The sequence below is a fragment of the Oryctolagus cuniculus genome, chromosome 10 (genome assembly GCF_964237555.1).
Source record: "Oryctolagus cuniculus chromosome 10, mOryCun1.1, whole genome shotgun sequence".
Taxonomy (NCBI): domain Eukaryota; kingdom Metazoa; phylum Chordata; class Mammalia; order Lagomorpha; family Leporidae; genus Oryctolagus; species Oryctolagus cuniculus.
This window is the reverse complement of record NC_091441.1, coordinates 103,422,723-103,435,823: the sequence shown is the minus strand read 5'-3', so window position 1 is coordinate 103,435,823 and position 13,101 is coordinate 103,422,723. Positions and strand designations below refer to the sequence as shown.

Here is a 13,101-nt window from a genome sequence, read left to right as displayed (position 1 = left end):
AGATCAATAACTACGAAGGAGACTCAATCAGCAATGGAAAGCCCTGGACCACACAGCTTCACTAACAAATTTTATCTAAAGTTTAAAGGACAAACACCACTGCTCCCTCAACTCTCCGAAAAAACTGAAGAGGAGGGGGCGCTTCCTGTTCTCTTCTATGGGGAGAAGAAGAGCTGCTAACAGAACTAGACACTGCAAGACGACTACAGAGCAGTGCCCTTTCACTACCTCTAACCAGCACAGCATCAGAAGATGTAGCTAGAGCGATCAGGGAAGAGGGAGAAATAAGAGGGATCCACACTGGAACAGAAGCAGTGACATTATTCCTGTTCACAAATGACGTGTCTTCAATAGAGAAAACTCTATAATTTCCACAGAAGTGCTGTTAGAGCTAATAGGTGAAGTACACTTACGACACACAAAATCAACACATAGTACGCAACTGCATTTCCAAATGCTAACAATGGAAAACTCATAAAGGAAAACAATTCCATTATAGTAAAACCACAAGGAATACTCAGGGGACCAACACTGTGGCACAGCAGATCAAGCTTCCAACTGCGATGCCAGCATCCTGTAAGATGCTGACTGCTCAATTTTTTTTTTTTTTTTGACAGGCAGAGTAGACAGTGAGAGAGAGAGACAGAGAGAGAGAAAGGTCTTCCTTTTGCCGTTGGTTCACCTTCCAATGGCCGCGGCGAAGCCAGGAGCCAGGTGCTTCTCCTGGTCTCCCATGCGGGTGCAGGGCCCAAGCACTTGGGCCATCCTCCACTGCACTCCCAGGTCACAGCAGAGAGCTGGCCTGGAAGAGGGGCAACCAGGAAAGAATCTGGCACCCCAACCGGGAATAGAACCCGGTGTGTCGGCGCCACAGGAGAAGGATTAGCCCAGTGAGCCGCGGCGCCGGCTGACTGTTCAACTTTCAATTCAGCTCCCTGCTCATGTGCCTTGGAAAGCAGTGGAAGAGGGCCCAAGTGCTCCCATGTGGGAAACCCAGATAGACTCCCAGGTTCCCAGCTTTCGACTGGCCTAGCCTTGGCCACTGTGGCCAATTGTGGAGTGAACCAGCAGATGAAGATCTTTTTCTGTCTCTTCTTTTCTGTAACTCCACCTTTCTAAACAAAACAAACAAAAATTAAAGAAAAAGAAGGGCTAGTGTTGTGGCACTGTGGATTAAGCTGCCACCTTCAACACCGGTGGCATTCCATATGGGCACTGGTTCAAGTCCTGGCTGCTCTACTTCCAATCCGGCTCTCTGCTGATGACCTGAGAAAAGCAGAAGATGGCCCAAGTGTTTGGGCCCCTGCCAGCTATGTAGGAGACCTGGATGAAGCTCCTGACTCTAGCTTTGGCCTGGCCCAGTGCTGGCCGTTGCAGCCATCTGGAGAGTATACGAGTAGGTCGAAGATCTCTCTTCTGTCCTTCCCTCTCTCTAACTTGGACTTTCAAGTAAATAAGTGAATGTTTACCAAAAAAAAAAAAAAAAAAAAAAAAAAAAAAGTACTCAGGAATGCTCAAATATAAATAAAAATCACTTGGTCTGGCTGTTCTGGACATTTTGGGAATGAATCATCTCTCTGTCACTCTGCTTTTCAAATAAACAAATACCGAAAAAAATTAATAGGGACTGGTTACAGAGTGAGAAGTCACTGCTTAATGGATACAAAGTTTCAGTTTAATATGAAAATTTGTAGAACTGGACAGTACCGATTTGGATACCTTAGGAAAATACTTAATACCACTGAACTGCACATTTAAAAATAACTGAAATAAAATACGGTTTTGTGAAAAATAAAATTTTTCTCCCAAGAAACATGAAGAAAACATACCAGATTTATTATGACTTGTTTCCCATAAATAATTACTTGTGAGTCAAAATGCCTTTGGAAACCATCCATCTAGAGGAGCAAAAAAACATAAATACTGATCACATTATAGGAATATTTATAAAATTTCTTTAAAGTGCCTCCTTAACTGCCCTATTTCTATATTCAAGAGAATGATGGCAGGATGGGGATCATGACTCGTAGTTATTCTAAACACCACATGATAATTAGACCCACTGTACTCCGACCCATGTACTACCAATTTAATTAAGAGTGTAACCTCAGTAGAATATTAGCACTTTAAGCAGCACAAAGTTTCAAACCTTACTGAGATTTCTCAAATCCATGTTTGCCATACTATCCAATCAGGCTGTTCTTCCACATCTCTAACATGCCATCCATGCACCCTTGCAGGGGTGGGGAACTTTTCTTCTACCAAGTACCACTTGGATATTTATAACATCATCTGTGGCCATACAAAATCACAAACTCAAAAATGTGCTTTCTAGGGCTGGTGTTATACCACAGCAGGTAAAGCCAACGCCTGTGACATTGGCATCCCATATAAGCACTGGTTCAAGTCCCAACTGTTCCACTTCCAATCCAACTCATGTTACTGTGCCTGGGAAAGCAGGGGAAGATGGCCCAAGTGCTTGGGCCCCTGGACCCAAATGGGAGACCAGGGTGAAACTCCTTGCTTCAGCCCTGCCCAGCCCCAGCTGTTGTGGACATCTGGAGAGTGAACTAGCAGATGGATGGAAGATACCTCTGTCTGTCACTCTGCCTTTCAAATAAATCTTAAAAAAAAAAAAAAAATAGCCTGCTATAGTTGTGTTGAATTTCAAGTCCTGCTTGCAGTCATCTTGGCAGGACCAGACCAGACGATTCTGCAGGTTTTACACAGCCCCTGTGTCAGTCACTCCCCACCCCTGCTTTAGAGGGTCACCCTGTGTCAGTCACTCCCCACCCCTGCTTTAGAGGGTCACCCTGTGTCAGTCACTCCCCACCACTGCATTAGAGGGCCACCCTGTGTCAGTCACTCCCCACCCCTGCGTTAGAGGGTCAATGTGCACCAGCAACAAGGAAAAAGGCCTCAGCGATGTCCAGTCTGACTACGGGAAGTGCATCCAGGGCTGCAGGCAATTTAAAACACGACTGCACTTGCACTTTCACTCGGTGAACAAAGCATGGGTACCCACGTGATTTGCTACTTTGTTGATCTGTGGAATTGGTTTGTACTTCAGGTTTGGTCTTTGGGACCAGAAAACAGGTATTGATCCTCGAGTCTAAAAAAGAAGAGAAATGTGAAAAGAAACACGAACTTCTTTTTCTGAACTTAATTATTACTGGGGTGATACACACATGACTTTGCAAAGGAAAAAATAAAGCGACCTACCAATTTGGAAAGAAGTTCATGTGTACCTGCTCCTAAAGTTCCTACTTTGGGAATACACTCAGAACTTTTCATTCTGTGGTTTAATTAACACAGCACTTGTGTGTCAGTTCTACATCTCCTCTAAATTCTAAAATAAATCAATTTATCCGCAAGTAAAAGTTAACAAGTTAACATCTATGATATAACTTGGCATTATGAAGATATTAGGAAACTACTTCATTCATTCTGAAATGCTTATGTTTATCAAGGTTACGAATGTGTTCAGCTCTAACGCTCTGGAGCAGCAAGGATCCACGCTCCACCAGGAGCCAACAGGGCAGCAATGCTCTCACAGGAATGAACACGGCAGGTTAACGTCAATCACATGCCACCAACACCCTCCGTCAAAAGGGCTCAACAGATAGGCCCTAACCCCCACACCTCCTATCCCACCCACTCTTCCTTTAGGGCTTTAGGGTAAGAAATGTCAGCAGATCAGCATGAGATCAACAGAAAACACTCTTTTTGGGTGAAGGTTTTCCACACTGTAGGCAAAAATACTCTTTTATAAAAAAGGAGAAGGAAGAAGCGGCAAATCCCAACAGGACAGAAAATCACAGTCCAAGCAGAACAGGCCAGCTCGCCAGCTGCTTGACAGACAGGTTCACTTGCCTGCACAAACGAAGCCCTGCTCCCATTGTAGTGCACAATCTGTTCTGTTTCTACAAAGTTAGCTGCGTGGCCTTCAGAATCAATTCCTAAATTAAAAGTAATTAGGAAACATATTGAGTACATAAGAAACATCAGAAAAACACATTTGCAGGTTAACTTGGAAAGAATTAAACAAGTTCAAAGTAGTAGAAAAGTACTTGTAAAACTAAACTCCAAACAAAGGCACAATCCATCACCAGAAAATGAATAGAAGCTCACTCTAAGTACATTTAAAAGGAAGTAAAGACCTATTAATAAACAGATAAAGTTGGTTATTATTTAACATATACTTACGCATAAAAATTCCTCAAAAACAGTGTTTCTCAAACTTGACCTATGTTTTAAAAAAACAAAACTCTCCAAGACCCTTTGAGAGCATGTCCACAGATTATATTAAAAAAAAAAAAATACTATTTCAGAGACCAGCGCTGTGGTGTAGAGGGTGAAGCTGCCGCCTGTAGTGCCAACGTCCCATATGGGCTCTGGTTCAAGTGCTGCCTGCTCCACTTCCAATCCAACTCTCTGCTACGGCCTGGGGAAACAGTCAAAGATGGCCCAGGTCCTTGGGCCCCTGCACCCACGTGGGAGAGTTCGGCCTTTGCAGCCGTTTGGGAAGAGAACCAGCAGATGGGAGACCTCTCTGTCATTCTCTCTGCCTTTGTCTCTCTGTTAACTCTGCCTTTCAAATAAATAAATAAATCTTTTAAAAAGCTAGCTTTAGGCCGGCGCCGCGGCTCAATAGGCTAATCCTCCACCTGCGGCACCGGCACCCCGGGTTCTAGTCCCAGTCGGGGTGCCAGATTCTGTCCCGGTTGCTCCTCTTCCAGTCCAGCTCTCTGCTGTGGCCCGGGAGGGCAGTTGAGGATGGTCCAAGTGCTTGGGTTCCTGCACCCCATGGGAGACCAGGAGAAGCACCTGAGTCCTGGCTTCGGATCAGCGCGGAGCGCCGGACGCAGTGCGCTGGCCGCAGCGGCCATTGAGGGGTGAACCAACGGAAAAGGAAGACCTTTTTCTCTCTCTCTCTCTCTCTCACTGTCCACTTTGCCTGTCAAAAAAAAAAAAAAAAAAAAAAAAAAAGAAGCCAGCCTTAAAAGAAAACACTATTTTCAAAGTTAAGACTACCAATTTCAGATTGGCATGGCGCAGCGGGTAAGCTGCTGCCTGCCTGGCCAGCATCCCATTTGAGTGTCTGTTCAAGTTCTGGCTGCTCACTTCTGATCCAGATCCTTGCAAATGTGCCAGGGAAAGCAGCGAAGATCCTGAAACCCACATGGGAGACACAGATGGAGTTCTAGGCTCCTTTCTTCAGTCTGGCCTAGTCCCAGCTGTTGTGGGCATGTGGGGAGTAAACCAACGGATGGAAGCTGTCTCTTCTTGTCACATTACCCTTCAAAGAAATCAATCTTTAAAAATAAGCAATCAATTTAGCAGGTCAGATTCAGTACTAACAATATTAAATGCAAATGTGGCCCATTCCATTAGCAGTATTTAGTTTTAATAATGCAAATGGTTTCTGGCAGATGCTTATTTTGATTTTCATTATCAAAATCAAAACAAAAACTGTTCGTAACCCTGAAGAACTCCATTATATACCTGAACTTAACCTATTTTAATAAGAAAAGTAAAGTAAATATAACATTCAAGCTAGTCACTGAATCCAATCAAAAGAAATCAACATTTCTATCTGTCCCAAATACTTTAAAAAACAAGAGATTCATTTATTTATTTGAAAGAGAGAGGGAGAGACAGAGATCTTCCACTCACTGGTTCATTTTGTAGGTCTCCCAGCTGGATATAGGGGCCCAAGCACTTGGGCCATGCTCTGCTGCTTTCCTAGGCACATTAGCAGGGAGCTGGATTGGAAGTGGAGCAGACTCAACCAGCAGCCACAGGAGATTCTGTCATCACAGGTGGTGGCTTAATCCACTATGCCACAATGCGGGCCTTCTATTTCTGAGTGTCCTTCCCATTTGACCTGTTTCTCAAATATAACACGTGGAGGTGTTGGCCGGCGCCGTGGCTCAATAGGCTAATCCTCCACCTTGCGGCGCCGGCACACCGGGTTCTAGTCCCGGTTGGGGCGCCGGATTCTGTCCCGGTCGCCCCTCTTCCAGGCCAGCTCTCTGCGATGGCCAGGGAGTGCAGTGGAGGATGGCCCAGGTGCTTGGGCCCTGCACCCCATGGGAGACCAGGAAAAGCACCTGGCTCCTGGCTCCTGCCAGGATCAGCGCGGTGCGCCGGCTGCAGCGGCGGCCATTGGAGGGTGAACCAACGGCAAAAGGAAGACCTTTCTCTCTGTCTCTCTCTCTCACTGTCCACTCTGCCTGTCAAAAAAAAAAAAAAAAAAATAACACGTGGAGGTGTGTATTGTTTTTCTTAATGTATTACCAGGAGGGGACAACATTATCGAGCCACATCAGCAATGACAGAACTTCTCAGCACTCTTTCAGATTACTGTCAGAGTCATGGGCTATGCTTGTTTTCCTTCACAAGGAGCAATATGCACTTGAGGGCGAGGAGGCCTCAATATATTTATGAAAAGATTTTCAAGTTATACTAAATTAAAAAAAAGAAACCAAGGTGCATAAGATATAACCTTGTCTACAAAAGGAGAAGCACGTCCACCTGTATTAACAAACATTATGCAGAAGGACGGACAAGAAACTAGCATCTGATCCGCTGGTGGGAGGGGAAGAACCAAGTAGGTGAGGCTGGAAACAGGAAATGTGCTTCTATTTACTCTTCTTGTTATCTGAAATATGCAAATACATTGCCTATGTAAAATTTTTAATTACAAAATCTGTTTCCATTCAAGAAAATCTACTTACAAAGAAGGTGCTAGCTCTACTCTCATCTATAATGAGAGAGATAAATCAATATAAACTCTGCAACAGGGACTTTATTCTGATACATTGTGGTTTAAAGAAGAAAAAACAAAGGAGAAACTCCATTTGAAATGAAAGCCAACTTTTCAAATTTTCAAAGCTTGGCTTGAACAAATGAGCATGTACGTAGTATAGAACTTAGAGAATGAGCAGTTTCTAGAAGGGTGGAAGGCATAAAATTTGAGGTCTAGCTCTATGCATACAACGAAACCAACAATATTTAAAGAAAACACTTCTTGATATGAGTTTAGGTTACTGAAATTTACAGAGTTCAGCTGTGCTGTCAGGCATTCAACAAATACACCATTCCTCTTAGAGCAGTGAGCAGCAGCCTACAGTAGCTGGAATAAAGCACAGGAGACCTACGTGATTACTACTACGAAACAGGACATAACTACTTAGTGAAGCTATTAGACGGTAATGAGAACGAAACACATTATTCACGCTGCTGTAAGACAAAACGTTATTGTCAGGTAAAGCCCGGTACTGAGTCGTGCTGAAAAAATTAATCTCACCTCTCACATAATAGCGCACACCAGCTCTGAAACAACTCCTCCTCGAGATGAGAATCCAATCAAAGTATTTTCCATTAATAGAACACGAACGCATAGTAATAACTTAACTATTAAGAAAAATATTACATAGAAATCATATGTGCTACTTACAGATTCAACGTGACTCTATTTACCCTAACAGGAATGAACTATCTTTAACGAGAATGGAGAATATACAAATCCTTTTGTTCCTTCATGAATATTTATATGCCTTTAGAACTGTCATCTTCGATACTCAAGTTTTGTCAAGTCACCAAAAATCACCTAAAATTTTAGCTCTACTTTTCCTTTGAAACTAGAAAAAAATGAACCTAAACATGAAAAATGGCATCTCCTAAAAGCTTTTCTTAAAATATAGTTTCCTTAAATACAAGTAACAGTATATGTTATATGATACTGATTACCATTCAGTAACAGTGTCACAGTCCAGGGTACACCGAAAAATTGATGAAAAACTCAATTAGAAGTCAAGCTTATTTTGGTATAAAAAAATCTGGGAAATCCATGCAGTTTTCCTCACAGTATGCATTTTCCATGAACTCCTGAAGCCCCTATGGGGTCTTCAGACATGGAAAGTCTAAGGGCTGACCTTTCCACCTCACTCCCAATTTAAAGGGTTGCAGAAGCCTCTGAAACTCACACCAGCCGTTACCCTAAATACTGCTTTCACTTTAGGATGTCCTAAGTAGAAAAATGCATCACGTATACAAATATTTTCAAAAACATCTGTATATGCAGAGTTGCTGCCTGATGGGTACAGAATTTCTGAGTGGGGTGATGGAAGCCTTTTAAAAGTAGCAATGCTGACTGCACCACTGTGAATGTCATTAACACCACTGAACTATACACTTAAAAATGGCTGAAGCAGCAGCAGGTTTTCTGTGAAACACACCTGATTATAATAACTATGTCACGCACAACCCCCCACCCCCCGTGCACCCACCAGCATCTCCCAAGCATCCGGAGTCCTTCCTACCAGGCTCCATCACCGCCCTCCAAGAGGTACCAAGAGCCACTCGGGTCACCATTCCCTTGCTTGCCTTTCCATCCTGGCCAGAGTAACGGACTGGCCTGAACAATGTTGGACTCTTTTACATAAAAGGAATTATTCTGTATGTATTCTTTTGACTCATTTTATTTGTTCACAGACATGAGGCTCATCCACTTCAACTATCCAGCTTTCCACTGTATGAAGATCCTATAGTTCACTTATCCATTCTGTTCAATAACATGTGCAGTGTTTCCAGTTTTTGGAATGATGAACAGTGTTGCAAAAAATGTCTCCGTGTTTGAACCAATGGAAATGGCTCTAAGGCACAGTACTGCTGGGTGACAGAATATACTCATCTTCTGATCTTACGAGGAAACGCCAGATTGAATTAGGATTACTAGCACTTGACATTGCCTGCTTTTTTAATGTGTTACCAGATTGGTGAGGGTTATGATAGGAGGACAGGTTTGTTGTATGCCTTCAATAGCCTCCCCTTTTTCCGTTACTGAATTTTCCCTATGGTATTTCCCACATGTAGCATTTTTAAATACAGTTTGATCCACTATAAAGCATAACAGCATAATAAATTAAGTATCTGTGCATCCTCAACCCAACTCGAGAACAATGCCAAACCCTGAATCTAGTTATCTGTTCCTTCCTCAGTCTATTCAACTGTCTTTCCAACTATTTCCATTTTCCTTTTCAATTTCAACATGTGGAACCATGACTGATAAACACCCAACTGCTTCCAAGTTTTATAAAAATGCAACTACCTTTTTTCCTCTAAAAGTTCCTAAGATTCATCCTTACACTGCATGAAGACCAAGTTCACTCCTCCGTCAGTGCTGTGTGCAACTTCTAAGAATTTTACACAAATAAAACCCTGATTCTTTTGTTGACAGAACTTGTGATGTTCATGGCTGTGCTCTAACATGGAGCTGTGAATATTTCTATAAATACCTCCTGCCATGCAAATATTGGTTGATGTACAGAAGTGCTGGCAAATTCTCAAGGGAATGCTGAGTAATCTTCACAACAGTGACGAATGACGCAAGATGAGCTGCGCGTGACTCAACCCTCTGTGAGCTGGCACTATCCGACTTAATAATGGCTCCTGTGTGCTCCCAATACACTCTCCTTTGAAACCCACATCACTAGGGAAGATTCCAAGGCAGTATTTATTCATTTTCTCACCCAAATTACCCATGTTGAGTCAGAGCACAAAGATGAGTAAGAGATGAGCCTGCTCTTAAAGCTAAATCTAGCAGAGGATATGACTGACTGCTTAATGAATCATTTTCTCTGGCTATAAGGGGGGGGGGGGTGTTAGACAACCCAGAAAGCACAGAGGGACCAAGAGGAAAACACAGAGGCTGAGTCACATCACTTTGAGATAACTTAACAATGTGAATGTATTTACTTCTAGTCTTCTATCAATGAGTCACTCCCAGGGCAATCCACTCCCACACTGTCCTCAACCTCTAACACTTCACCACCCTTCCAGTCCGAGACATCACTTCCTGATATTTCACTGTGCAAAGGTTAAGCTCTCCACAGGCTTCTAGCACACATGGACAGCCACCAGTGCCCACACCCACACATCTGCTTTCCACCCATGATGGTGGATGAGAGCTTTACCTGGCCTCTACCTGTGCACAGATCCCCAGGTCCCCTCACACTCATGGATATCACACCTGCGTGAACCTCCACCAATTCCCCCTTCTCCAAAACCTATCTCAGCATTTCCAGGCACCTCATCTCCTTCCTCAAAGTCATCATGTTGAACCAATCAGCATTATGGCAGCTGGTCATACCTGCCTCTTGGACACCTGATCTTCACTTGCTTCTGGAACATTCCTCTCATTTAGTTGGTCTTTCCCTTCCTTATTGGCCTTTACTGGTTCATCTTCATTTCTCCATCTTCTAGATCTTGGCATAACCCTATAACCTGCCCCTTTGGCTCACTCACTTCAGATCCCTCACTTTAGAAACCCTGCACCCTCACTGAGGCCTGCAGTCCACGGCTCTACCATTTTCTCAGATTCAGGTCATCGCACGAGCTCTCTCTCCAGACCTTTTCTCTTATCTACAAACACTACTTCCTGGATGACCTCATCTAGCTTCATGGCTTTCAATGTCATCTGTACTCTTGAGACCTCTTAAATTTATGTCTCCAGCACAGACTTCTTCCCTAACTCCAGTCTCTTTTATCCAACTGCCTTTGATATCCTTATTTGGAAATCTACAAAAAATCTCAAGCTTAACATGTCCAAATAAAATTCCAGATATGTTTCTGCTTCCCTTCCACTTCCAGACTCCTTCCCCATCTCAGTGAATAGCTTCCTTCCACTTACTCTGGCCAGGAAACTTAGAGTCACACTCAAGTGAACTTTGCTCTTTCATACTCCACATATAATCAATCAGAAAATCCTCTTAGTTTGGTCTTCAAAAGGGATCTAGAACCTGGATATTTCTCACCACCGTTACTGCAACCACCCCAGTCTCAGAAAATCTCATCTCTCACCTGAACGACTGTGACCCCTCCTGTTGCTTGTATCCATCCTTGCTGGCCTTTGGCCTATTCTCGACGCTACAGTCAGAATGCAGTCAATCCTCTTCGCAAATTCTCCCAACAGCTTCTCATTAAAGTAAAAGTTACAGTTCTTCTTGTGGCCTATAAGGACCTGAGTAACCTGGGTCCAGTTACTGCTATGAACACAGCTCCCATTTTTCCTCTTCCACACACTCTGTTCCAGTCACTGAGCTCCTGCCTTGGCCTTTAGTACTTGCTGCTCGCTCACTCGCTCTCTCTCTCTGTCTCTCTCCCTATGTGTACGCCCATGTGTGTGTGTGTGTGAAACGTGGGAGAGCATTTTTAGTCAATAAAATGCATTAAACAAAAGCTCATTACGGCTTTAAATTTAAGGCTAACTAGGCAAACTGTGTCTAAAAATCACCAGCAAACAGAAGCCCAACTGTTGCAGCCACCCGGGAGTAAACGAGCAGACAGAATTTTTCTCCTCCTAACTCTTTCAAATAAATTACATTTTTTAAAAAAAGCAGCTCTATAATCTCTATTTCTCCATTTACAACCTCCTTTATAAAACACACACACACAAACACACAAACACACACACACACACACACAGTTGGCCCAAATGCCTTGGGGCACTCCTACAGCTGTCTGTTCTTATTTTATCCTTAGGAAAACTTAGAAAGCTTTAGGGAGGGAAGAAAAGCAAACAGGAAAACAGACTAAATAAGTGCTATTTTCTGATTTTTATTCCTCCAGTGTGGAAAACATTTCCTCCATTATTGTTAATAATTTGATGAAAGCGTATAAATGAATACATCACAACTGTGCATCGGAGATTACTGAGGGGGCACCTGATTAACAAGATGCCACCCGGGTTGCTGCAGCACACAGTGCTGATGACAGCTGGCACCAGCACACTCAAGAACCAGCTCACCTTGCTCCCTTTCCATTACGCTGTCTCGGACAAAGAGATTTTTTTAAAGGAACTGATAATTAGACAAATATTATGCTTTTTTGCATTTGCACTACGATTTTCCCCAAGCACTGTTTTTTGTACTCTATTTTCACTTTTCTGCTATTTAAAATAACAAAAAATTTAATTGTACTTCTCCTAAGTTGCTGATCAATGTAGTTTCTGAGTCTAACTTTTGTAATCACTAAGGAAAGATTATTTCATGACAGACAAGTTCAAATAATTCTAATTTACTGATACAAGATAACATCAAAGAAAGTCAAATACAGTACACACATCCCTTCTCTTTAAACCACCAGCACCAGAAATCTTAAGCAGAGAATAATTTAGTCTGAAGAGTTCATTCTCTATGAAAAATATGGTCATTTAAATCAGTATTCTAACATTTTATGTCAATAAGCTTGTTTTTCTTAACAACTTTCTGAAATATTGTTCTTATGTAGTATTTAAAATTGTTCTGAATCTTATAGTAAAATTTAAATAGAAACTGCTAGAAACTAATGAATACTGTTATATAAGGATACAGCCATGTAAAACTGGAAGAGCAAACCGATGGACCTGAAATAAAGATGTACACTTAGAATCAATACACTTTAAAAATAAGTAAATAAATAGATCATTAAATAAGAAAGTAAGATATAAACAAGGCAGTAGGCTACAGGTAAATTTTAGTTTTAAAGAACTTTCTGTTATGTGACATTTAATATGCATGACAAGTGTGTAGGCTTGAATACCCACAGACTGGGGACACTAATAAACCTACACGAAGCTGCAGAATGCTTACTCCCCCTCTTAGCAGTCCTCCTGTAACAACTCCACCCCTCTCGGGAAAAGATATTCCAAGCTGAGTGTATGCAACTCAAACTACTCCCCACCCCAAAAAAAGCAAACGACAAGAAATAAACCAATTACACAAATCGACCTCTGTTGGTTGATTAATCTATATCTCCTTAGCAGGGCCTCCCTCCGCAGCCTTCATTTGGCTAAAGAGAGGACAGAGGCAGGGACACTGCACACATCTCTCCCAGGTCGCTGACGGAAGCCACAGCCCCAGGAAGACACATGCAGAGCCCCAGTTGTCTGGGGTCCTAGCCCTGGCCCTCACTTCTCTATTGCTCATCCACCAACACCCACTCTAGCTCTCTCTCTCTTACAGAAAGCAACACATTTTTACTTAAGGTGCCTTCAGCAGCTCATAGTAAAATAATTAGGCTTCTTCAACCAAGCGAGTGTAGACCTGATCCAAGTAT

At 42.7% G+C, this 13,101-nt stretch overlaps 1 protein-coding gene across 2 annotated transcripts in view; it reads right to left on the bottom strand.

The window, feature by feature from the left end:
- Positions 1 to 13,101, bottom strand: part of SACM1L (SAC1 like phosphatidylinositide phosphatase) — a 68,853-nt gene that overhangs the window by 22,511 nt on the left and 33,241 nt on the right. For both annotated transcript variants that reach the window (XM_008260486.4, XM_051851703.2), the window contains 5 exons: positions 12,376 to 12,409; positions 7,313 to 7,414; positions 3,874 to 3,959; positions 3,026 to 3,112; positions 1,830 to 1,898 (listed from right to left, as the gene is read on the bottom strand). In XM_008260486.4, the coding sequence (XP_008258708.1) occupies positions 1,830 to 1,898; positions 3,026 to 3,112; positions 3,874 to 3,959; positions 7,313 to 7,414; positions 12,376 to 12,409 (378 nt within the window). The remainder of the gene's footprint in view (positions 1 to 1,829; positions 1,899 to 3,025; positions 3,113 to 3,873; positions 3,960 to 7,312; positions 7,415 to 12,375; positions 12,410 to 13,101) is intronic.